Source organism: Physcomitrium patens, chromosome 8 (assembly GCF_059467195.1).
Source record: "Physcomitrium patens ecotype Gransden chromosome 8, ASM5946719v1, whole genome shotgun sequence".
NCBI lineage: Eukaryota > Viridiplantae > Streptophyta > Bryopsida > Funariales > Funariaceae > Physcomitrium > Physcomitrium patens.
This window is the reverse complement of record NC_143417.1, coordinates 8,812,626-8,837,062: the sequence shown is the minus strand read 5'-3', so window position 1 is coordinate 8,837,062 and position 24,437 is coordinate 8,812,626. Positions and strand designations below refer to the sequence as shown.

At 34.6% G+C, this 24,437-nt stretch overlaps 1 protein-coding gene across 2 annotated transcripts; it reads left to right on the top strand.

Moving 5' to 3' along the window:
* Nucleotides 1–16,353: 16,353 nt before the first annotated feature.
* Nucleotides 16,354–22,390, top strand: LOC112286169 (isoprenylcysteine alpha-carbonyl methylesterase ICME). Of its 2 annotated transcripts, XM_024527820.3 has the most exons (12): nt 16,354–16,938; nt 17,851–18,029; nt 18,367–18,443; nt 18,733–18,802; nt 19,172–19,252; nt 19,344–19,418; nt 19,811–19,912; nt 20,128–20,271; nt 20,487–20,552; nt 20,747–20,890; nt 21,139–21,229; nt 21,672–22,390. In XM_024527820.3, exons 1-12 carry the CDS (start codon nt 16,582–16,584, stop codon nt 21,834–21,836), a joined length of 1,551 nt encoding a protein of 516 aa, XP_024383588.1. In that variant the 5' UTR covers nt 16,354–16,581; the 3' UTR covers nt 21,837–22,390. The 2 variants fall into 2 exon arrangements, with proteins under 2 accessions (XP_024383588.1, XP_024383589.1); XM_024527821.3 differs by lacking the exon at nt 21,139–21,229 and having other exon boundaries at nt 16,355–16,938.
* Nucleotides 22,391–24,437: the final 2,047 nt, after the last annotated feature.

Here is a 24,437-nt window from a genome sequence, read left to right as displayed (position 1 = left end):
TTCCGTGCTCTAGACTTACCATTGTGGGTTCACGAGTGTGAATATGTGGAAGAGGAAGATGCCCGAGGCACAATCCTTTTCCCCGAAACTTATTGTACACATGGGCCTATCCACGTGTTTGACACATGTCGTGATCTGTTTGGTGGAGGATGTTATTTATGGGAGTGTGTGCTCTTGTGCTTTGTTAAGATTGAAGCAAGCACCAGAAAATAATATTATTGTTATTAATTATAATCAAAGAGTAAAGGAAAGAAAGAAGGGAGGAAGGCGCGATGACAACGATGATAATTAAAATCTTATTGTCATATTAAAAGGAAGAGTTTATGGGAGCAACAAGACATCATGTATAATAGCATTCATTTGCATTGGTTTATTATTCTTTTTGAGTATAATACTACATTATGGTTCTTTTGAAAGAAGTTTTTATAATTCTAAAATTGAACTAAGTCATGTGGATTTTTAAAATTGTGTATATTTGACAATTTAATGGAAATTAGTATGAGGCTTGACTAATGATATTATATTGTGAAATATATCTATTATATAAAATAGCTTGCATATAAGATTAAGAGACAAAACCACAATTTGATTGGCTATTAAGAAAGAATTCTAAGAATGTAAGGAATGTAAAGTTATTGGATTTTCTAAGATCCAAGTTATTACGATTTCAAGAATTTCCAATAATAGCTTTATCTATCAAGATTGTTGCCTAGGTGCATCTTATGTTCTACTTGTTGTTGTACTAGCTCTTGTCGAGTTATGCTCTCGGTTGTATTGTGTTGTTTTATTGTGCTTGTTTTTTAAAGCTTAAAGCTCAGATTTTTCGCAAGTGGGATTTATTGTGTTATTGGTCATGTTATGTTATTTTTTTGTATTTGTTTTTCAAAGCTAAAAGCTACAGCTTGTATTTCATCTAAGTGGAATTTATTGTGTTCTTTGTCATGTACTACTTTCTATTGTATTGTGTCGTGATGTGCCTATTTCTCAAAGCTCGTAGCTCACAACTTAGATTTCTTACAAATAGAATTTGTCATGCTTTCAATTGATAGGAATTTTCATTCTAATATTAAATCACATGAATTAAATTTTGATGTTATGTTTTGTGAGTTTTTTCTAATATAAAATAATATTACTTTATAATAAAATAAGTATTTTATTTTATTTTATTTTATTTATTTATTTATTTACAAAATATTGACATATCCAAAATATATATGAACATATACAGATTTTTCTTGATATATGTTTGTGGATTGTAGTTGTTGTATGGCATGATTTTCTATCTATGAATATATTGAGTACCTAACTATAGAGAGTTTAGCATATTAGAAGTTGCAGATTACCTTCTTCCAAATTAATATTATACTTAGTATTTTCTTTGTCTTCAAGCCTTTTTTTCTACTTGTCTTGAGCAATATTAGATATTTTTTTTGAGTGTTATTATGGCAGAGCTTATTGAAATGAAGAATGCAATAGTACAAATGCAAGAGCAATTGAGAAAGTTGATGCTTATAATACCTCAACTTAATATATCACCACAAGGATGAACAAGAATAGCAAAAAGTGACGATATAGAGATGATTAGAGTTGCTTCAATATCTGCACCAACTTATGTCCCTCCACCCATGGTGTAATATCCTTTAAGTGGTAAAAAACCAAGAGTTGCTATGTCCGAGATGTTTCATGGTACAAGATCCAAAATTCGAGGATTTATCAATCAAGTACAACTTGTGGTTGAACTTCAACCTCAAAGCTATCCAACTCCTAAATCATAAGTTAGATTCATTAATATACTATAGTAGTAGGTGACTAGTAGGTGACTAGTAGGTGAAAGGGTGAAGAAATATATCATGTTTTGAAGATCTCACTTCAAAAATATTGTAGCAAATTATCTTGGAAAAATAGATATTAGTAAAAGGTTAGAAAAATTAAAGGTGCTAATGCTGCCTTTTTACAAATTATGCTTCTATTTACTTTGTAAGGCCATAAATAAAGCAAAATGAGGTAGATTAAAAAAATAAAGAATATAGACATATATAGGGAGGAGTTAGGAGTGCAAATTAGTAAAAATTACCTCAAGAAGACAAAAGTTGATACCCGGAGAGGACTGGTTATGAACTAGGATCGAAATCAGACCCTGAGGCACAAAACTGAGTCTCGACGACGACTCCGGGACTCTTTGGTAGATCAGAGAGTGCGGTTTGATAGAAGATTGGATAGGGTTTCTATGGGCATTGATTTTGGGTGATTTGAAGTTGATATGACTTTGTAAGAGCTTTGCAAAGGGGAGGTTTGTTTCGGATGACTTGGGTTTTATGAAATAAAATAGGGTTTATGTTTTGAGTGATTTTGAGAGTTTTGTTGCAGATCTATGGGTGAAATTTTTGGGTTCATGATTATAGTTTTATTAAATATATGTTGTGAATTTGAGCTCGATCTAATGGTTGAAGTGAGAGATATTGAGGTTTAAGTGAGTCAAGGTCTCAAAAAGTAGAATTTTAGGTCCAGTGAGGATTTTTAAGATTTCATGCAATCTACTAGTTGGATTGGAGTAAAACTTGTGTGAGAGGGTATTAGACTTGTTTTTCTATGTCCATGAGAAATTTGAAACCAATCGAACGGTGCAAAGAAGAGAAATTGGCTTTGAAAGGTTGGCATCAAGATTGGAGAAGGAGGCCGGCTAACACCCGAATATATTTTTGAGGTTTTCGTCAATTTGGTAACTCCGATCCTTTTCAAATTTTTTTGTGCTTATTTTAAACTTGATTTTTAAGAAGTATGTAAATTTTGAATTGAGATCAACGATTTATTCATTAGATATTGAGATTTAAATCTGTCATAGGAATTACTAGGATTTGGATTAAGGTTTGGCTAGGGTTCGATTTAGGGTTTGATTTAGAGTTTAGGATTGGATTAGGATTTAGGGTTTGGTTAGGGTTTAGGATTGGATTAGGGTTTGAGTTAGGATTTAGGATTTGATTAGGATTTGATTTAGGGTTTGGATTAGAATTTGGATTAGGGTTTAGGGTTTGGTTAGGATTTGATTTAGGATTTGGATTAGGATTTGATTTAAGGTTTGGTTTAGGGTTTAGGATTTTAAATAGAGTTTGATTTACGGTTTAATTTAAGGTTTATTTAGGATTTAACTTAGGATTTAGGATTTATTAGAGTTTAAGATTTAATTAGGTTTGGTCTAAAGTTTGAGTGAAATTCAATAGGGTTTTAACTAGAATTAAATTAAGGTTGAATTGACATATATTTGAGTAACATTTGTCATCATTCTAATATTTCTTTAAGAATTTTATTGTTTTTTTGAAATTTCTTTGAGTTGTTTTGAATTTGATTACATTTGTTTATCATTATTATAATCTAATTAGAGCATTGTTAGTATTCTATTAGAATTAGGATTTGTTATCGCAATTTCTATTCTTTCTTCTATAGCCAGGTGCCCGGAGCATTCTTAAGCAAGACTTCACACATTACGACAATGGTTTTCATCTTTTCTTGAATGACGAGATCAAATATTGGATAATCTTGAGGCATTTTTGGCAAAATTTCTATCCATGTATGGAAAAAATCATGTAACTCGTATTGCAACCAACAAGATTCATATTTGAGACAAAATAATTCATTTGTAACATTATATGCTTTACAATTTTAACAACTTGTAACTGTTATCAAGTGGGATGATACTGCACTTATTAGCCAATTTTTCTATAGATTATAATATGAAGTAAAGAAATTGATGCTCAATTTACTTGATTATCAAACATTAAGTCAAAAAATTGACTTTGCAATCAAATGTGATAATTAGCTTTTTGAATTTCAATTTGAGAGTCGCATAAATGGGCCTCAATATTACTATAATTTGATAGCAATACCAACATCTCCTCAACACATATATTCAAAAGTAGAAGATATACAAATTGATGCGATACATTTTAAATCTCTTACCAAGTAAGAAAAGACTCATCACCATTAAGAAGGATTGTTATTATATTATGGAGAATCTAAACACAATGCTCAACATTGTCTAAAGAAAAGACAAAAGTACAAAATGAAGAGCACAACTGTGAAAGAAGAAAATATGTCAGAAAACGAATTTGTCTAGGTAGAGACTATGGAGCTGGAATCTTATACAATTTCTAATGAAGGTCATATCCTTTTTTCAGAACCCTTTCCTTATTTTATAATACATATACATTTAGAACCTAATAATTATAAAGCCTTTGCCTTGATAGATTTAACAGCCTCAACTTATTTCTTAGATATACAATTTGTTAAAAGTCATAAAATACTAATAGTACAAAAAACTAAACTTATTCATATAGAAATCATTAATAATCGTCTGTTATCTTTTAGAGATATTATTCATGAAATACTTCTTATAGATGTAGCAATTAATGATCATAGTAGTGGCATAATCTTTAATATAATTAGATTTCTTTCTAATTTATTTATTTTAGGATTATTGTGGTTAAAAAAATATAATCCTTACATAGATTTATCGTACTCTTAACTTCTCTAAAAATATAACTAAGAGTAAAATTAATCTAATAGAAAGTCATAAGTCTAATACGATAAAATTTATATTTGTTGGTGCTAGAGCTTTCTTGTATGCAACAAAAAAAAAAGATCACCATATTTCATTTATGTCACACCTATTTCTAATCATGCAAAGACTTCAAGTGGCATTCCAAGCCAATATCAAGAATTTCAAGATGTGTTCGAGAAGAAGAATGCAGATACTCTTCCAAAATATCATTCCTATTACTGCTCAATTGACCTTCAAGAAGGAGCACAACCACTATTTGGACCAATCTATAGTTTATCACAAAGTGAATTAGCTAAATTTAAGGAATATTGAAGAAAATCTGGCCAAGAATTTTATACACCATTGCAAATTAGTAGTAAGAGCTCCAATCTTATTTGTCAAGTAGAAAGATGGATCATTGCAGATGTGTATTGATTATTGAGGACTCAAGAAGATCACCATCAAGAATAAGTACCCTCTATCTTTGATATCTGGACTTTTCAATCAATTGCATCAAGCTAAGATCTATACAAAAATAGATCTACGAGGAGTATATAATTTAGTACGTATTAAAAAAGGAAATAAATGGAAGACTACATTTCAAACTAGGTATGAACATTTTGAATACAACATCATGCCTTTTGGACTTACAAATGCACCGACAGCTTTTTAACATCTAATGAATGATGTTTTTCAAGAGTTTTTGGATAGTTTTTTTATCTATTATCTACATGACATCTTAATCTATTCTAAAAATATAGATGAACATAAACTTCATGTTTGTCATGTCTTACAAAAATTAAGAGATGCGGGACTCTATGCTAAGATAGAAAAGTGTGTATTCCATACTACTCAAGTCGACTTCTTTGGATATATTATTTCAAATGATGGACTTGTGATAGATCCTAACAAAGTTTAAACTATCATAGATTAAAAGATTCCAAAAACAATAAGAAATGTCCAATGCTTTTTGTTCTTTCTCAACTATTATTAAATCTTCATCAAAGACTTTTCTCGAGTTATAGCCCCACTTATACGTTTGATTTGCAAAGACAAACTTGAATGGAGTAATGAAGCTGAAGCATCTTTTGAAGCTTTGAAGTCAACCTTTATTTTTGCACCAATCTTGTATCATGTCAAATTTTTTAAGGTATTTTTTATGGAAATAGATGCAATAGACTTTGCTTTGGCTGTCGTATTATCATTAATGGGAACAGATAATAAACTTTATTTAATAGCTTTTCATTCCAGAAAACTTTCATTAGTCGAGATTAACCATGAAATCTACAACAAAGAGCTTCTTGCAATGGTGGATTCATTTTAAGAATGGCATCATTATCTAGAAGGCACTTCCAATCTAATCACCGTGTATACAGACCATAAGAATCTCTCAAGTACTTCATATGAATATATGTTTTAAATGGTCGTCAAGCCCATTGGAGCATGTCTTTATCAAGATTGTCACAGAAATATGCATATAAGCTAGTAATTATGTGTATAAATAGATAGAAGTAAGTAGAAGTAGTTAAAAGTAAATTAATTCTATAATATCTTCTATAAAAGCTTCCTAAAAGCTTTATAGATGCTACTTTGACTTTATATGTGTCTTTAATTGACTTTTTGGATTAGAAATGTGGTCAACAAGTTACCCATGTGCCACACATATTGTTAGCTTGAAGAATAAGCTAACTATGTGGCCTCCACGTAGAAAAACTTACCTTGTAAGTTAAGGCATATGTCCTACAAAGTCAACACACATAGGAAGTCCTATAGAACATTGCTACATAGCTCCTAGTTAGATAGTATATATAGAGACAAGAGTGAAGCCCTCTTCACTCTTATCAAATTCTTTCTTGCTACTAGTCTAGTTTCAAGAGTCTTAAGTTTTCTTGTCTTTTCGTAATAAGCAATTCAATTTTTTTTTAAATATATGTACTTTTTTATTTCTATTTTTTCACTCTTTCTTTGACATGGATTTCATTGGTTTACTTATCATCTTTTAATTCATGTCCTTGACAGATTGATAAGAGTACACTTATAGTATCACTGCTGTATCTTGTCTTGATTAAGAGTGGATTATCCCTTTCTCATGATAAGACATAAGCATATTAGAAGTTACGGATTATCATCTTCTAAACTAATATTATTCTTAGTATTTTCATTGTCCTCAAGTCCTTTCTTCTACTTAGCTTGAGTTGTATTAGATATTTTTTGAGTCTTATTAGAGTAGAAGTTGTTGAAATGAAGAGTGCAATGGCACAAATGCAAGAGCAATTGAAGAAAAAGATGCTTGCGATGCATCAACTTAACTTACCACCACAACGATCAACAAAAATGGCAGGAAGTGAGGATATAGAGATGATTAGAGTTGCTTGAACATCTCTATGAAATCATGTCCTTCTACCCATGGTGGAACATCTTTCAAGTGTTAGAGAAGCAAGAATTGTTTTGCCCGAGAAGTTTGATGGTACAAGATCCAAATTTTGAGGATTAATCAATCAAGTACAACTTGTCATTGAACTTCAATCTCAAAGCTATCCAATTCCAGGACTACAAGTTAGATTCATTGGTACACTTCTTTCAGATTTAACACTATCATAGTTTTCATCTTTTCTTGAATGACGAGATTTAATATTGGATAATTTAGAAGCATTTTTGACAAAATTCCGGTCCATGTATAGAAAATATGATCCAATCCATGTTGCGACCAATAAGATCCATATTTTATGACAAAATAATCGATCTATAACATTATATGCTTTATAATTTTGACAACTTGCAACTGATATCAAGTGAGATGATATTGCACTTATTAGCTAATTTTTCTATGGATTACAATATGAGGTAAAGAAATTGATGTTCAACTTACCTAATCCTCAAACATTGAGTCAAACAATTTACTTTGTTGTGAAACGTGACAATCGACTTTTTGAATTTCAATTTGAGAGTCGTATACATGGGTTCCAAAATTACTATAATTTGATGGAAATACCAACATCTCTTCCACACATACATTCAAAATTCTAGTACAATTAAACCTATGTTTATAGGTGCAAGAGCTTTCTTGCATATTGCAAAAGAAAGGTCACCTTGTGTCATTTATGCCACATCTGTTTTTAATGATGCAAAGACTTCAAGTCGTATTCCTAGCCAATATCAAGAATTTTATGATGTATTTGAGAAGAAGAATGTGGATACTCTTTCAGAACATTGTCCTTATGACTATTCAATTGACCTTCAAAAATGAGCACAATCGCCATTTGGATCAATTTATAGTTTATCATAAAATGAATTGGTTGAATTCAAGGAATATATTGAAGAAAATTTGGCCAAGAATTTCATACGCCATTCCAAATCACCAACAAGAGCTCCAATCTTATTTGTTAAGGAGAAAGATGGATCATTGTGGATGTGTGTTGATTATCAAGGACTCAACAAGATCACCATCAAGAATAAATACCCTCTACTTTTGATATCCGGACTTCTTGATCAACTAAATCAAGCTAATATCTATACAAAAATAGATCTATAGAAAGCATACAATCTAGTACATATTAAAAAAAGAAATGAATGGAAGACTGCATTTTGAATTAGGTATGAGTATTTTGAATACAACGTCATGCCTTTTGGATTTACAAATGCACCAGTAGCTTTTCAACATCTAATGAATGATATTTTTCAAGAATTTTTAGATGACTTTATTGTCTATTATTTAGATGATATCTTGATCTATTTTAAGAAATCATGAATTTCATGTTCATTGTGTATTACAAAAATTAAGAGATGCAAGACTCTTTGCCAAGATAGAAAAGTGTATATTCTACACTATTCAAGTCGACTTCTTAGGATACATCATTTCAAATGATGTATCCTAAGAAAGTTCAAATGATTATGGATTGAAAGATTTCAAAAATGATAAGAGATGTCAAATACTTTTTAGGCTTCGCTAACTATTATTGGATCTTCATCAAAGACTTCTTTCAAATTATAGCCCCACTTATATGTTTGACTTACAAAGATAAATTTGAGTGTAACAAAGAAGCTGAAGCATCTTTTGATATTTTGAACTTGACCTTTATTTTAGCACTAATCTTATATTGCATTGACTTTTCTAAGGCATTTTTTATGAAAATAGATGCATCAAATTTTGCTTTGGGTGCCGTATTGTCATAAATGGGAATAGATGATAAACTTCACTAAATAGCTTTTTATTCTAAAAAATTTTTAGCAGCCGATATTAACTATGAAATCCATGACATAAGCTTTTTGTAATTATGGATTCATTTCAAGCATGGCGTCATTATCTAGAAGGCACTTCTAATCTAGTCACCATACATATCGACCACATGAATCTCGAGAACTTCATGTCAGTATGTGTTTTGAATCGTCGCCAAGCTCGTTAAAGCATGTTTTTATCAAGATTTGATTTTAAGATCACATATCTACTTAGAAAATAATAAGGTTTGTTAGATGCCCTTTCTAGACACTCTTATCTTGCACCAAAAAAAGGAGATGTTATTGAAGAAATAGAACTTTGAAGTCACAACACATAGAATTAGTAAGATTGTATACAAAGAGAGTATGGAATAAGATATCTTTCACTTCCAACACCTAATACTTATAGGTTGTGGTTGTTGCCCTACAAGACAACTTCCACTCATTGACTTTTATACATAAGATCCTTGGTCCTACGATCCTTTGGTATCTAACATACCTCGAGGGTATTCTATGGTCCTTAGATCCTTTCGCATCTTACTAACCACAAAGGTATCCTATGCCAAATGCTAATTAATCTTATATAGTTTATGAATATTCTCTAGTTCATACTTTATTATCTTCATTTTGACTCTTGGTCCTTGACCTTATCCTATATCCATAGGATGCCCTTTTTAAATACCAAGAGTTAATTCTTTGACCATTAGCAACTTATTTAAGGTAATATCTTCTACAAGGTAACTTATTCATTTTTTTACTTTTACTTCAACACTCCCACTTTGCTATTGGTCAAAAGACTTTCAATCCTAATATCTTTGTCAACATGTGGTGTCTATCCCTTACTAATGCCTTTGTCAATAAATCAGCAAGCATGTCTTTCGTTGTACAATACTTCATATCAATCACTCATATTTCAATCTTTTTTCTTATAAAGTGATGTTGAATGTCAATGTGTTTGCTCCTTGAATGATGCTTTGGATTCTTTGCAAATACAAGACATCTTTGGTTGTCACACTTCATTGAAGTTGCTTCCATTTGCACATCTCTAATGTCTTCTAAAAGTTATCTTAGCCATATTGCCTCCATTGCACCATGGCTTGCTGCCATGTACTCCGCCTCTATTGTTGACCTTGCAATTCTTGGTTGTCTTTTGTAATTTTATGAAATTACTTCCATTCTAACAAAAAATACATATTCCATTCTTGACCTTCTATCATTAGTATCTCTAGTCCAATCCACATCACAATAACCATGCATACCAATGTTATCACCTCGAAGACATAATTTGAAGTTCAAAGTACCTTTTAAATACCTCATGATCCTTTTGATGGTTTTCCAATGGATTGATCCAGCCTTTGACATGTGTTGACTCACAACTCTCACCGCATATACAAGATCCACCCTTATGCCAACTATTGCATACCTAAGTGAGCCTAATATTGCCTTGTATAAAATACCTCGCATTTGTTCTTCAACTTCAGCAAACGCTTCTTTCGTGACTTTATTAACTTCAAATTAACTTCCAAAGGTGTTCTAATAGGCTTACACTCCTCTACGTTGAATCATTTTAGCACATCTTTAATGTACTTACTTTGGCTCATTGTAATGGTCTTTTTAGCACAATCTCTCATAAATTCAACTATTAAACAATAGTCAAGCTCTCCCAAATCATTCATCTCATACTCTTTTTCTAACTTTACTTTTAATCAAACTATCATCTTCATAGCATTGGTTGAGATGATCAAATCATCAACATAGAAGATAGCAATCAATATGAACTCATTTAATTGCATCACACATAATGAATGATGAGCTTCACTTCTTACAAATCCTTCATTCATTAAGAATATATCAATACGTTGGTACCATGCCCTTGTAGATTATTTGAGCCCATACAAGGATTTCTTCAATTTACAAATAAAGTTTTGTTTGCCATCTTCAACAAATCCTTGAGGTTGATCCATGTAGATGTATTCTTCCAACTTTCTATTCAAGAAAGCCGTCTTTACATCCATATGATGCATCTCCAAGTCCATTACTGCCTCAATTGCCAGAATAATTCTAATGGTGGTGAATTTGGCCACGGGAGCAAATGTCTCATTGAAATCAACTCCAGCAACTTGTGGATATTATTTGGCAACCAACCTAGCTTTGTATACTATAACATTGTCTATGGCATTTCTTTTGGTTCTGAACACCCACTTATAATCAATTGAAGATTGATTTGGTAGAAATTGAGTCAATTCCTATGTTCTATTATCCATGACTAATTTGTACTCTTCTTCTATGGCATTCTTCCACTTCGTAGCATCCGTAGACTACATTGTATCACATAAACTCAATAAATCAACAAAAAGTATAATATTGGCATGTTCTTCACTTACTTGAGAAAAGATGTGGTTCTTCCACCATGCACCAAGTTGTTTTTGATCTCTCAAAGGATATCTCCTTTCACTTGATGAAGCCTCATCTTCATGCATTCCAATAGCTCTTGCAATCTTTTTTTCTCTTAAAATTTGTTTCTTTACACTTAAAGGTTGGTACTCCTCATCACCATCATCATCTTTAACATCTTGATTATTTTCATTGCTGATTTTTGCAATTGTAGGCACCTCATAATCTATCTTCTTTGATTCTTCATCTTGATTTGAAATTCCACCATCTTTACTAGCATTATCATCATCTTCTTCTTCTTTCATAGCTGAATTTAAAGATGTGTCCACAAACATACCATTACTCCTTCTTAAATACATCTCCAAGTGCTCACAAGCACTCTTATGCTCCAAAAACTCTATATCACGACTTTTAATGATTTTCTTGGTTTCTAAACACATGAACCTATATGCTTTGGTACATCCATAATATCCAACAAATATACATTTTATTTCCTTTGCATCAAGTTTGGATCTCATGCAATCTGGTTTTTTTGCATAAGCAATGCATCCAAAGATCCTCATGTGTAAAATACAAGGTTTCTTGCCACTCCAAGCTTCTTGTGGAGTCATTGATATAAGTACACTTGTTGGACATCTATTCCTTGTATACACTGTATTGACCATAGCTTCTGCCCAATATTCATGCCCAAGGTTTTGTGCATAAAGCATACTCCTTGTCATCTCTACAATGGTGCAATTTACTCTTTCAGCAACTCCATTTTATTATGGAGTGTAAGGAGTAGAGATTTATCTTGCAATGCCTTGATATCTCAAAAATTCATCAAAATGCTTTGACATGTACTCACCTCCATTGTCCGTGTGCAACACTTTCATCTTGCACTCACATTGCATCTCCACAACTACCTTGAATTCTTTAAACCTTGAAAAACGTTCACTCTTGGCTTTTATGATATATATCCACATCTTTCTTAAGAAATCATCAATAAATGTCACAAAGTACCTTACTCCTCTAATCGATGGTATCTTTATTAATCTACAAACATTAGAATGAACCATCTCCAATAATTTGCTTGCACATGTTGCAATTCCACTTGGAAATGAAGCCCTTTGTTGTTTGCCTTGAATACAACCTTCACAAGTAAGTGTCATAGCATTGTGGCTGAATTGACCAAGATCCAAGCCACTTATCATAGATTAGAGCTCCTTCATACTTATGGCATTCAAATGACTAAGTCATTGATGCCAAATGCCAAACTTGGTTTGATTTTGTGGATAATCAACATATGCCGCCACTTCAACTCCATTCACCTTCTTACAATTGATGAAGTAGAGGTTGCCATCTCTAAAGCCTTTGGCAACATGTTGTCCACTCAATGTCTTCACAAAACACCCATCTATGTCAAATTGAACTTTACAACCATGTGATATAAGTTTGCTTACCAAAAGAAGGTTCTCCTTCATCTTTGGCACATGTAAGACTTCTTTCAATCTGATCCTCTTCATTTGGCCCTTCATCACAATCTCCACCACAATGGAGCCAATTCCAATGGCTTGTAATATGTCATTATCTCCCAACCATATTTTTATTGCTCGAATTGCTTCATAAGTGTCAAATGAACACTTATATCGTACCATGTGCTTAGTGGCATCCAAATCTATAATCCACTTAGACATGGCAACCATGGAGGCTCCTTGACTTGCCATGAAAGCATAATCATCACTACCAAAACTATCACTAGCATTATTTGCATTTTTTCTATCTCCTCTCTTGGCCTTGTAGCAATTTCTAGCAAAATGACTTGGTTTTTTATAAATATAATAATTTCTTATGTTGTTTTTTAAATTATCACATTGATGTGGAAAGCTACCTTTACCTTATCTTAAGAATATAGTCGAATCATCACTTTGAAGCTCGTTTTCTCTCTTCTTAGTTATTTCATGTACAAGTCTTGATGTAACATAATTCATGGTAAGCTCTTTCATATTGATACACTCCAATGCCTTAATGAGGTAGTTGTAGGACTTGGAAAGGCTCATGAGAAATGTCAACACAATTTCTCTATGATCAAGTGGCTTGTCAACAAGTGCTAGTTGGTTTGTAAGTGCTTTTATCTTATTGACATGAGCCATGAGGTCATCTCCTTCTTTTATTTTTATCATTAAGAACTTGTCCATAGAATATTAACAAGGTTTCTACTCTCATAGATATTACAAAGAGTCTTCCATGCTTCTCTTGGTCCATTATAAGCAATAACATGTGAAAAGTTGGCATCATCAAGATTTGATGCAATCATGCTAAAAGCCTTCTTTTCACATTGTTTGTATTCCTACTTCACCTTGACATCAACATCATCACTAGGAGGCTCTTCACTTTTATCAACAATGTCCCAAAGGTTCAATGAAGCAAGCAAAAGCTCTATTTTTATCTTCCAATGGTAGAAGTTTTCACTCCTAAATTTTTCAATCACTCTCAAGCCCTCACTCTTACTTGAAGCCATGTCTAAAGAAGGGGTGGATCAAAGAAAATCAAGAAAAGAGAAGATAGAACTCTCAAAATCAACAAGAAGGTATTGTTGCCTTGGAAAACTAGAATGCCCTCTTTGTGAGTAAATTAGTGATTTCACTCTTTGATCACTCTCGACTTCACTTCTAAGACTTCTCACAATTCTTATACACTATCAAAACCTCTCTTACAAGGCTTACAACTCTTTTATCACCTCTAATGTTTCACAACACCTCTTTTGACTATAAGAAGATCTATTAGGAACTTAAGCACATGAAAGTTCAATGTTAGTGTATCAATGAGGTAGGTCAGCAAAGAAATGTACTACTAGTATTCAAAAATAATATTTTAAAGTGTATAATAATCTCCAAGACCATGAATGCACTTAGTAGCAAGTAAGAACATAACTATATCAATAATTAGATGCAAAAAAGAGAATTAGAAGATAAAAAAACTCTAACATTAGCAACAATCATAAGATCTACTCTTTATAACAACATAAGAACTTTAAAGAACTTCAAAACTCACAACTAAAGGTGAGTGGGTCCATAACCTATTGAAGAAATAAAACTTTGAAGTCACAACATATAGCATCAGTAAGGTTGTACACACAGAAAGTATGAAGTAAGATATCTCTCACTTCCAACAATCAATACTTATAGGTTGTGGTTGTTGTCTTATAAGACAACTTCCACTCATTGACTTTTACACATAAGATCCTTGGTCCTAGGATCTTTTGGTATCTAACATACCTTGAAAATATCCTATGGTCCTTGCATCCTTTGGCATCTTACTAACCAAAAAGGTATCCTATGCCAAACACTAATTACTCTTACATAGTTTATGGATATTTCTTAATACATACTTTATCCTCTTGACTTTGACTCTTGGTCCTTAACCTTGTCCTATATCCATAGGATGCCCTTTTTAAATACCATGAGTCAATTCTTTGACCATTAGCAACTTACCTAAGATAATATTCTCTACAAGGTAACTTTATTTACGTACTTCTACCTAATCATATAAGTAACAATTGGAATAAATATATATTTCTGTGATATTGGTAGGTTAGAAACTTGATCAATAAGTTAACCATGTGTCACAAGTATTGGTAGCTTGTAGAACAAGTTAACTATGTGGTACACATATAAAAAACTTACCTTGCAAGTTAAGATATGTATCTAACAAAGTCAATACGTATTGGAGGTCCTACAAAATATTGATACATAGCTCTAGTTAGATAGTATATATAGAAGCAAGAATAAAACCTTCTTCACTCTTGTAAATTTCTTTCTTATTTTTAATCTAGTTTCAAGTCTTTTTAGCCTTCTTGTCTTTGGCAATAGCCATTTTAACTCAATATATTACTATCTTTTAGTAATTTTTTAGTTTTTTTAAGTAACATAAGAATGTGTTAAGATTCTTTTTTATTGAGATTTATGTCATTGACATTATTTCTTTGGTATAAGTTGGACGTATGATGTAATGTGTGGTTTCTCACTATATGGAGGAAAACATTGAGTAAAACTTTTCTTTTTGAATTTTGCTATTAGAATTTGTAATTTAGCGGATTTGCACTAAAAAAAATTTGGCTAGCCAAAGATTCATTACTATAATCATTACTTATTTTTGTTTACGGTTTTTTTGTTTTTGTTTTGTTTTTGGCCCTCTTTTTCACTAAATCAGCATGAAGACTAAATCAAGCTTTCTTTTGATATTTTTTGCTTATAAGGCTATTACACCTATTGCTCTAACTGCAAAGGTGGATTGCTCCTATCCAAAATTTGTTCATGTGTCACTCTTTTACTTATATAACTTGTATGCACACCTCAAGGTATTGGTTGTACTAGTGCCATTCTTGCACAATTTTTGCACTTGTATGTATACACCAATCTACTTACTTATGTAGTGTTTCACCTTGCTTCATTTCATCTCCAACAAACATTGTAGTCTTGCACCTGCAAGCCTTTGGTCTTTGTAGTGATTTGAAATGCACTCCTAGACCATCTTAACTCTATGTTGGTTGCCAACAATCATATCACACAATACAACACAATGCAATACAATTGCACATCCTCCTTGCAACAATACACCTTGCCCTTCACTCTAGGGCACACTGGCACACTCGACCTCCCTCCTGTACAACTTCGGGCATAGGTTTCTTTCCTACCATGATGAAATCCACGCAAAAAAAGAAGAAAATTTGTTCAAAATCCACATGCCCATGCACCATGCGTAGTACGAGTCTTCACGACATGCCACTGGGGACATCTTTCTTCCTGCCGTGGGGGGACTCGCCGAGACTACTGAACGGCCCACGATGGAACTCTCGACGAAGCTGGGGCAGCGGAGCCTACTGTTGACGCCAACTGTGGCCATGCTCTAAACGAAATGCATTCGAATTAATTTGAACCAGTGTACTGAATTCTCTTTGAAATTAGGCGGCGCTGGAAGCAACGGTGGGGATGCGCCGAGATCGTCTTTTGCGCGTCAGACACGTGACCCTTGAAAGTACAGAAGACAACGACAGCGGCGGCACCGCGTTTGGTGATGGGACCACTTGACGCGAACTGCCGCGCCGCCAACGCTTCCCGCCACTGCGTCAGTTTGAATGCCGCGATGGGCCAGCCAGGCTCCGCGCTTCGTCCGGGGGTCCGACATGCTATAGATTTGGATGCAGTGGTCGTTACGCTGTTCGTTGCAGTGGCCCCGCGAGCATGCCCTTCCACACGATCCTGTGCGACGCCATCGGCGGGCGAGCTGCATCGGGCACGCGCGGTGGGAGAAAGCTCCGGGTCAAGCGTCCGATCTTGCGAGGTCGTCGTCGTTCAGGATGCAGCTGATCTCACCATGAATTGGAGTACGGAGGTACTGGCAATCGACAAATGTAGATTGATGCGAGGGCGGCGAAAGGAGGTGGTGGTTGGAGTAGCATGGCGAAGCGCGATTTGGAGGAGGTTGTTGAAATGTTGCCCGCGGAGGAGATTCAGAATGATACGATGATGCTGAGGTCGGGTTGGGGCTTGGAGGCGCCCAGCGCGGGGTTGCTTAGACATGGAGGAAGTAGAATGACGTCTGCGAAGGTGCAGGGCGATGGTTTTGTGTGTGTTGGGAGTGTAAAGCTGCGATCGACGGCCTCGGGTGCCATGAAAACGGATGTGGGTTTGCAGCAGGAGGCTGTCGGTGTGGGGGCGGAAGACAGGGACCGGGAAGATGGGAATCACCGTAAGGTCTTGCGGTTCCAATCGGAGGTCGCTGCCCGAGGCGTGCCTAGGTTGTCGTCGCAGCGGGTGTGAGAACGCAGCTAATTTTATTTCGTTTTTGTCTAACTGTTTGGTATAGTTGATTGTTGAGTTCCTTAGCCTTAGTGTGATAATTTGTGGTCGGAAGGTGAGAGGATGTCTTCGTGGCTATTTATTTTGCAGCAGATTGTCGGAATGCTTTGTCAATTGCGATTCTATTCTTGGCGTAATGGTAGTTTTTTGAGGTACTGAATTAGGATTAATCGTGAAGCACATAATTGAAGGATCACCTCGGGGAAGAAATTCCTGAACACAGAGCAGGGGCTCTGAAATTAGGTAGCGTGTTATCACAATTATCTAGGTGCCAGCAAGGGTGTTTTGAACACAGGATTTGACTATGTTCTTGTTTGGATGCGTAAATTGTACGGAGTGGAGAGACAGTAGACAGGGTTGGTAGGTTATGCTGTGTTTTTTGGATTGTTAGAGAGCTTGACGTACCTTTTTAACTGCTCCTCAGCTAATTGTGAAAGTCACAATCAATTCCCTGTCAAATAGTTCTGCTCAGTAACGTCATGCAAAAATGAATGCACCGTTGAGTATTGTCTAAGGAATTGAACAAGGCGTATGTTTTTCAGATCGTTGTGTAAGATCACTGATGATAGGCGGAACGTTAGTTATTATGTAACAGGTGCGGGACATCCCTTCAGTTAATTCTGTTTGAAAGGATTAGGTATTGTTCAAGCAGTACGCTATGCATTGCGAGAGTTCTGCACGGCAGGGGTGGCAGCGTTTGTATTTGGGTCATAATTTAGTAAACAATGACGAAACGGGTGGGAGTCGATTTTAACATTATTCAACCCACGGGGTTGACAGCTTTTCGAAATACTTTTCTGTTCTTTTTATTATCCATTTTTTCCCGCCGTATGTGAAGTTCCAATGATCAATGAAATGTTTGAGCAGACGCCTTTAGCGGGAGCTGAGCACGGGCGGCGAAGGACCTTCTCAGGCCCAAGCCAATTTGGAGGCGGTGGTCCTCTTCGTCAAGGTTCTTTTAAAGAGTTCACACAGGACGTGCAGGCCGCAGCCGCTGAGACCTACTTGATTACTCGGCTCGCCCTCACGCTTTTGAAGTTCCTTGGGTATAACAGTCATAACTTTGATGGCTTTCCTTCTGGCTTACCTATTTGTTGTCGGCCTCGCGTGATTATTACTCTTTCAATTTATGGAGTTGCGTTAGACACGATCACAAATAAATTTGATAGATTTGAATTTATTGTACTTTCATCTTGATGTTCCGTGGTTGCTCTTCATGGACTTGTGGGGTCTATTTATATTTTTTATGCTGTCGCTAATGTTGATGCTATAGTCAATTTAAAATTTAAAACATGTAACAAGTTTGAGTTTTTTCTATGCATTGTCCTTTTCGTCACTTGCATTTAGAATCTGAAAGAGATACTCATTGCTTTGATGGAACAGAGTTGGAACGCGATGGATCAGCAAGTTCATCCGTCTGAGTCTATATGCAATGTTCCTCATGATAGGCTTTATTCAGGGTGAATTTGACACCAATGCTCTTTGCTATTAGGCCCATAATTAAATCTTTGTTATTTAGTGATTCACCCATTAGCTTAAGGCGGCTTTATTCTACGAGAACCTTTTCATCACTCTTCTGCTTTCACTTTTACAGTCAATGTGCTGGTAAATTTCAGTGACAGCAACTGTACGAAGTTGTAGTTCAAGCGCTAATTTGTCATATTGGACTTTATCGTGGCAACAAGTGGGATGTTTAATGTGTGTTCTTTTTTGTAAGTAAATTTTAAACGGACGCTTCTATGGTTGCAGTTGGATATTCTTATTATTATGACCCACGTATACATCGAAGCCTTATATATGGAGAGAAACCTCGGAACAGGTTAGGAACAATACCTTCGATTGTGGTGAGACTATATTTTGTGTGAATAATTTAAAATTGTATTATCAAGCTCTGATCTACACAATATTAGAAAGCACTATTACATCGCAAATCCAATAATGTATGCCAACTTCACTGATTAATTCCATCATGGAGCCTCGGGGTTTCTATCGATATGGTTATTTTCAGTGATTTTGTTTGTCGGGTTTAATGTTCATTAATATTTCTCATCATTCTGAGACTAATGTGTTTTCTATTTGAAATAATTTTTTCCTTGTTTTTTTCCTTCTCTTTGTTACATGTCATGTCTTCTCATCCATTATTGATGTTTTCCACTTGATGACACTAGGCATTGACAATGATGGACAGGTTCGACTTGTATTTACCGCCCGACACTGACAAATTAAAGCCGGTATTTATATTCATAACTGGCGGAGCTTGGGTTATTGGGTAAGAACGCTTCCTTTCGAAGGAGTTCTTCACTTCATGATTTTTGGTGGTTCAACTAGTTGCTATGCATTTTAATAAATAAATATCTCAGGTACAAGGCGTGGGGAACTTTGTTAGCGCAACAACTTGTGGATTGTGATATCATTGTTGCCTGCATTGATTACAGGTGCCGCCTAACACTCCTTAAAACCTTGTATTTATGGCCATTAGACATGCTGCATGTATTGAACTTTGTCATCACCAATGTCTTCATTGAGTTTGTTAGTGTTTTTTTTTCCTCATGTTGATCAGATTTAGGAAACGACAATACTCTTTGAGAACACATGTTCTCAGGATGCATGTCGGTTGTACTCTTTCACATGATTATGTCTCAGTTTGTGACTTAACTTTTAGACCCAGGTTTATGACGGTTTGATATTTGGACGAACCCGAAAATGTTGTTTTTAGTTTTCGTGAATTTTGCTGTCATATTGTTATTCCTGATGTTTAGCTTCGTTGTTCTGTCAAGCACATATACACAAGCATTCAAAATCTTTACGAGCAATGTGGACATTGCAGAAATTTCCCGCAGGGCGGCATCAGTGATATGATTTCTGATGTTGAAACAGGGATAGGTTATGTCATTCAGAAGCTTGAGAGCTATGGTGGTGACCCAAACATGTAAGTCAGATCACGTTTTGCAATGCATTGGTGTGCTAGGTTGTGCTTTAATATTTGAGGGTTCATAACTTTCATGATGTGGAGTTAGTCTTATATTTGATCTTTATTATTATGTTTTCTGTAGCTTTTATTTTATTGATCAATTTCGTGGATGTTGTAAACATACAAAAAAATTGTTCTTGACAGATTGTCCTTACTTCTGCAATGCTGAGCAGGGTTTACTTGGCAGGTCAATCTGCTGGAGCGCATCTTGCAACTTGTGCTTTGTTGAAGCAAGCAGAGAAAGAAATAACTCAAGACCCAGCAGATCTTGTTTGGAGGTCATCTCAAATCAAAGAATGTATGGCTATCTCAGGCGGGTAAGTTGAAGTAATTTGATTTGAGTATGTATTTGTTAAGCACCATTTCCTTCTGTTTATCTACCTCGCTAATGTAAATGCTTTATTAATCCTTCCGAAGCAGAATTTATCCATTGACGGGTAACGGGAAACTTATGATGAATCTAACTTGGTATTTTAGTCTTTAAACTAGGTTCTCTAAGAAGCATCATCTCTTAAGCTTTAGTTTTGTGCAGATATAATCTCACGAAGCTCGTGGATCACTTTCATAAAAGGGGTCTCTATAAATCAATTTTCTTAAGGTACCCAGCTCCTTGCGGATCTCTTGTATTGTCTATTGGTGTTGGGGCTAAAAATTGACTATTAAAACGCTCATTTCAAGAAAACGAAAGTCACGTTGATATTATCATCAAAATTAATAGATTCCAAAGTAGTCGTAATGAACAGATTCTGAAGTTCGGATTCTAATTTATTGTTATCAATTGTGCACACGTAGTATGGTGGAGGGGGAGAAGTCTTTGGCAACCTATTCTCCAGAACTCATGGTGTTGGCACCTAGTTTCAGGAAGGCTGTCCCTCTGCTTCCTCCCATTACCTTGTACCATGGAACAGCAGATTACTCTATCCCTCATGATTCTAGGTATTTCTCCACTTTTTCCTTCCTTTCCTTCTTCTTAACTCTCTTTTTCTCGCCTTTTTTTCTTTTTTTCTTTTTCTTTTTTCCCCCTCGTATGAGTCCGGTGGTTATCCTGAAAAACATATTGCCATGGGTAGTGTGGCACCTCTGTTGGAACTATAATTGGACGATTGATTTTAATTGCTGAACGCTTTGGTCTATGTATTAGATTAGTTGTATTAAAATCTCAAGCTGAATTTTGATGTGTTTAGTGTGGCGTTTGCGGTTGCTTTGCGACTGGTGGGTGCACGTGTCAATACAGTTTTTTATCCAAACAAGACGCACACGGATTTGTTTTTGCAGGTTTTTTCTTATTCTCTTGGGTTTATTTATGTTGTAAAAGTAGTTTTCGTTTAATCAAATGTAACTTTTGTAGAGAGTGAGAGATCCATGGAGTTTTATTCTCCTCATACTTGGCCTAGGGTTTTGGAAATTATTGTATTGAATAGAGGCGTTAGTTTGCCTCATACTATTCACCAGGTTTCATCTTGGCACATGGAATAGATGACTCTATGCTCTTTATGGGCTCACGAGGGTTAATTTGTTGACTACCCTAATTTCACATAACTGGAAGAGAACAGCCCGTAGCAATGCCTTGAAGTTCAAGAATCTACTCGTATCTCTATTAAGTCAGGAGGTTCATGCCAGCATTCATGCTTAACTTTATGCTTCTGTTAGATTTGAATTAGCACACCACTTTTGTAGTAAATTATACCACTGAGATATTTCTGGTTTTTGGTTGCAGGATCCAATGCGAGGTGGGAAGGATGAGCTGTTGGCAGACATTTTGGCCGTAGTGCATGCAAACGATGAGGAAGCGAAGGCGGAAGATGTCAAGAGGGCATATTGTCGTCGAAGACTTGTGCCGGAATTTCTTCTGCAACTTGCCCGTTTGGTTAGTCCCTTTTGAAAAGAAATTCCCATTGACATCTCTCAGCGTCAATTCTAGATATTGAAGTGTAATGTAGTGAGTGGCACACGAGTGTTCACCTTTGTAACTTGTGGTGAGCTCATTTTAATGTTACTTACGAGTCAGTCCAATTAGTAGCAATTCCTAGTCGAGTTAAAGGCCATTGTAATAACAGCAATAAATGTTGGCTCTGAGTTTTCTACAAGATGGATTTTCCATTCTAGCCAAGCAGGGTTAGAGTACTGTACACCATAGCTGGTAGGAGTTATAGTGTCTGTCAATTTCATTTTTTGCAACTTATTGTGGTAACCATCACCAAACACTAGAGATGATGCCGAAAACAAAGAATTTTAATTTAGACTTCAATCAGCCAGCCAGCTACCTCACAGTATTCAAGTAAGTAAGCAAAAAACCCAACGTGTTCCTGTTTAGTTTTATATACTTCAGGTTTGCCAAAAAGACCTCTAGGACTCGAATGATTCTCGGTTTCCAAACTAGGTTTCTGTAATGCTCTTCTTGTAAATAAATTAATGCATAAAGATTTTCCCCCTCTATTTTAAACTATTTTTCATTTACATATATATTTTTATCCAACACGTTTATTTGAATATCTTTTGTGCACTGTTTAAATTGTTTCAAAAAAATTCTGGCCAAACAACTACAATGTATTTTTAGTTACCATGGAAATTATCTTGTTTATTTACTCATTTAGTTATTATACTATTTGATCTTGCATTACACATCTTAGAGTGCTTAACATTGATAAATAAATAAATAAACATGTTTGAAAATTTTATATATATATATATATATATATATATATATATATAATAAATAAAAATAAAAACAAACATTGCTGATAACAATTTTTTGATTTTTAATTAGAAAACTAACAACTTAATTCACTTTTTCTAATTCTTGAGCAAATAAAATGATAGCTCATATGACCTTGATTACATAAGCATGTAAGAGAATGAAACAGTTAATTAATCAGTGAACATCAAAGTTTTTAGACCATTGAGACTTTCATAAAAACCCATTATATTATTGTGAGCAAATGGAATACAAAGTGGTATTCTATCAAAATCACACTTACAAATATAATTAATTACATCACAGTCAAATCTAAATATATATATATATATATATATATATACATACATGAAAAGTCATTTTCATGAAAATATGACCATGATAAAATGCAATTACACATGAATAATTATTATGTTTGGAATAGGATGGCTTTTATTCACAAAGCATCAAGGAAAAATTAAACCAAATGATCTCTCAACGCCTACACTCATTTGCTTTTCCTTTCAAAAAATTTAAATAATAAATAATAAATCCATCAACTATCGTGTAATATTTTTCAATAATTAACATTAAACAATTCTTATTGGATGAGAGCCCACGTCAGCATTTTGAAGGACTTCATTGTGACCCCAAAAATAATGTTGGATCCAACTTTGGAGAAGTTTCCAGGAGGTTCCCCTACTTAAGCGCACGCTGCGGGGGGGGGAACTGATCACACGTGTTCCCCGGAGTCAGGGGAACTGTGCCCTACAAAGTGGTCCCTACCACCGCTCCTCGATAAGACGTCTACAGACTGGACCTGTGACCGCGGATGTAGCCTTCCCCTTTACTCCTGCACGAGCTGGAACCTAATCCCGTGCGCATGATGTAGCCCGCGATTAAATACCTCTCGTGACGAAAAAGAACTTTTTAAAGTAATAAAGTTGTAATAAAATGCCTCGCTGACACCATCGGTGATAACATGTAATCATGGTAAACACAATAAAATCTTGGAAATTAGTGTTCCTTTTTAGGGTTTATTCCCTACTCAAGAAATTCCCTAAAAAAATGTGTGTCCAAACTTTATTTAGTTTTGTTTTCACAAATGAATTGAAGGTATAAATCTTGATTTTGCCAAAAGAAAAAAGTAGAAAAATAAAATAAAATAAATCAAAACATTAAAACATTCAAAAAATAGCAAAAAATAAAAAATAGAATAAAAAATCATTGAAGTTAGTATGATAAAAGCCTTATTATAATAATTATTGACTGCTAGACCATGTAGGCAATCAAATGGCATTCTAGAGATCTCTCAAGTTCTCACAAACATTGTGACCCTTTTTCCCCACTTTTGTGCACTACCCATTCTCCACCACCTCTTTTTACCATGCTTTGTCCCATATGTATTGTTTTATTTAATTTTTTTATATGTTTATTTTTTGTTTGTGTACATCCACATACTTACCCCCCCCCTCCAATCCTCCAAAAAAAACAAAATTAAATTAAATTAAATTAAAAAATAATTTAAAAAGTGTTTTAAAAGATAAAGCTTTGTTCATGTAAAATTAATGATCATGTGGTGAATCAAATGGCAAGGAAGACACAGCCATTCACCCATGTGGGTTTTTTTAATTTTTTTTTTTGTCATTGCTATTTTGGATGAGATGTGTGAAATGGAATGATATGGTGGTGGCATGGTTTATGGCAATAGGGTTGAGTGTGCGGCTTAATTTGGGTTAGGGCATTGGGTGTGATTAAAATCCCCAACTAGAATGAAAAAGTAAAATTATTAGAGGAAGAATAATATAT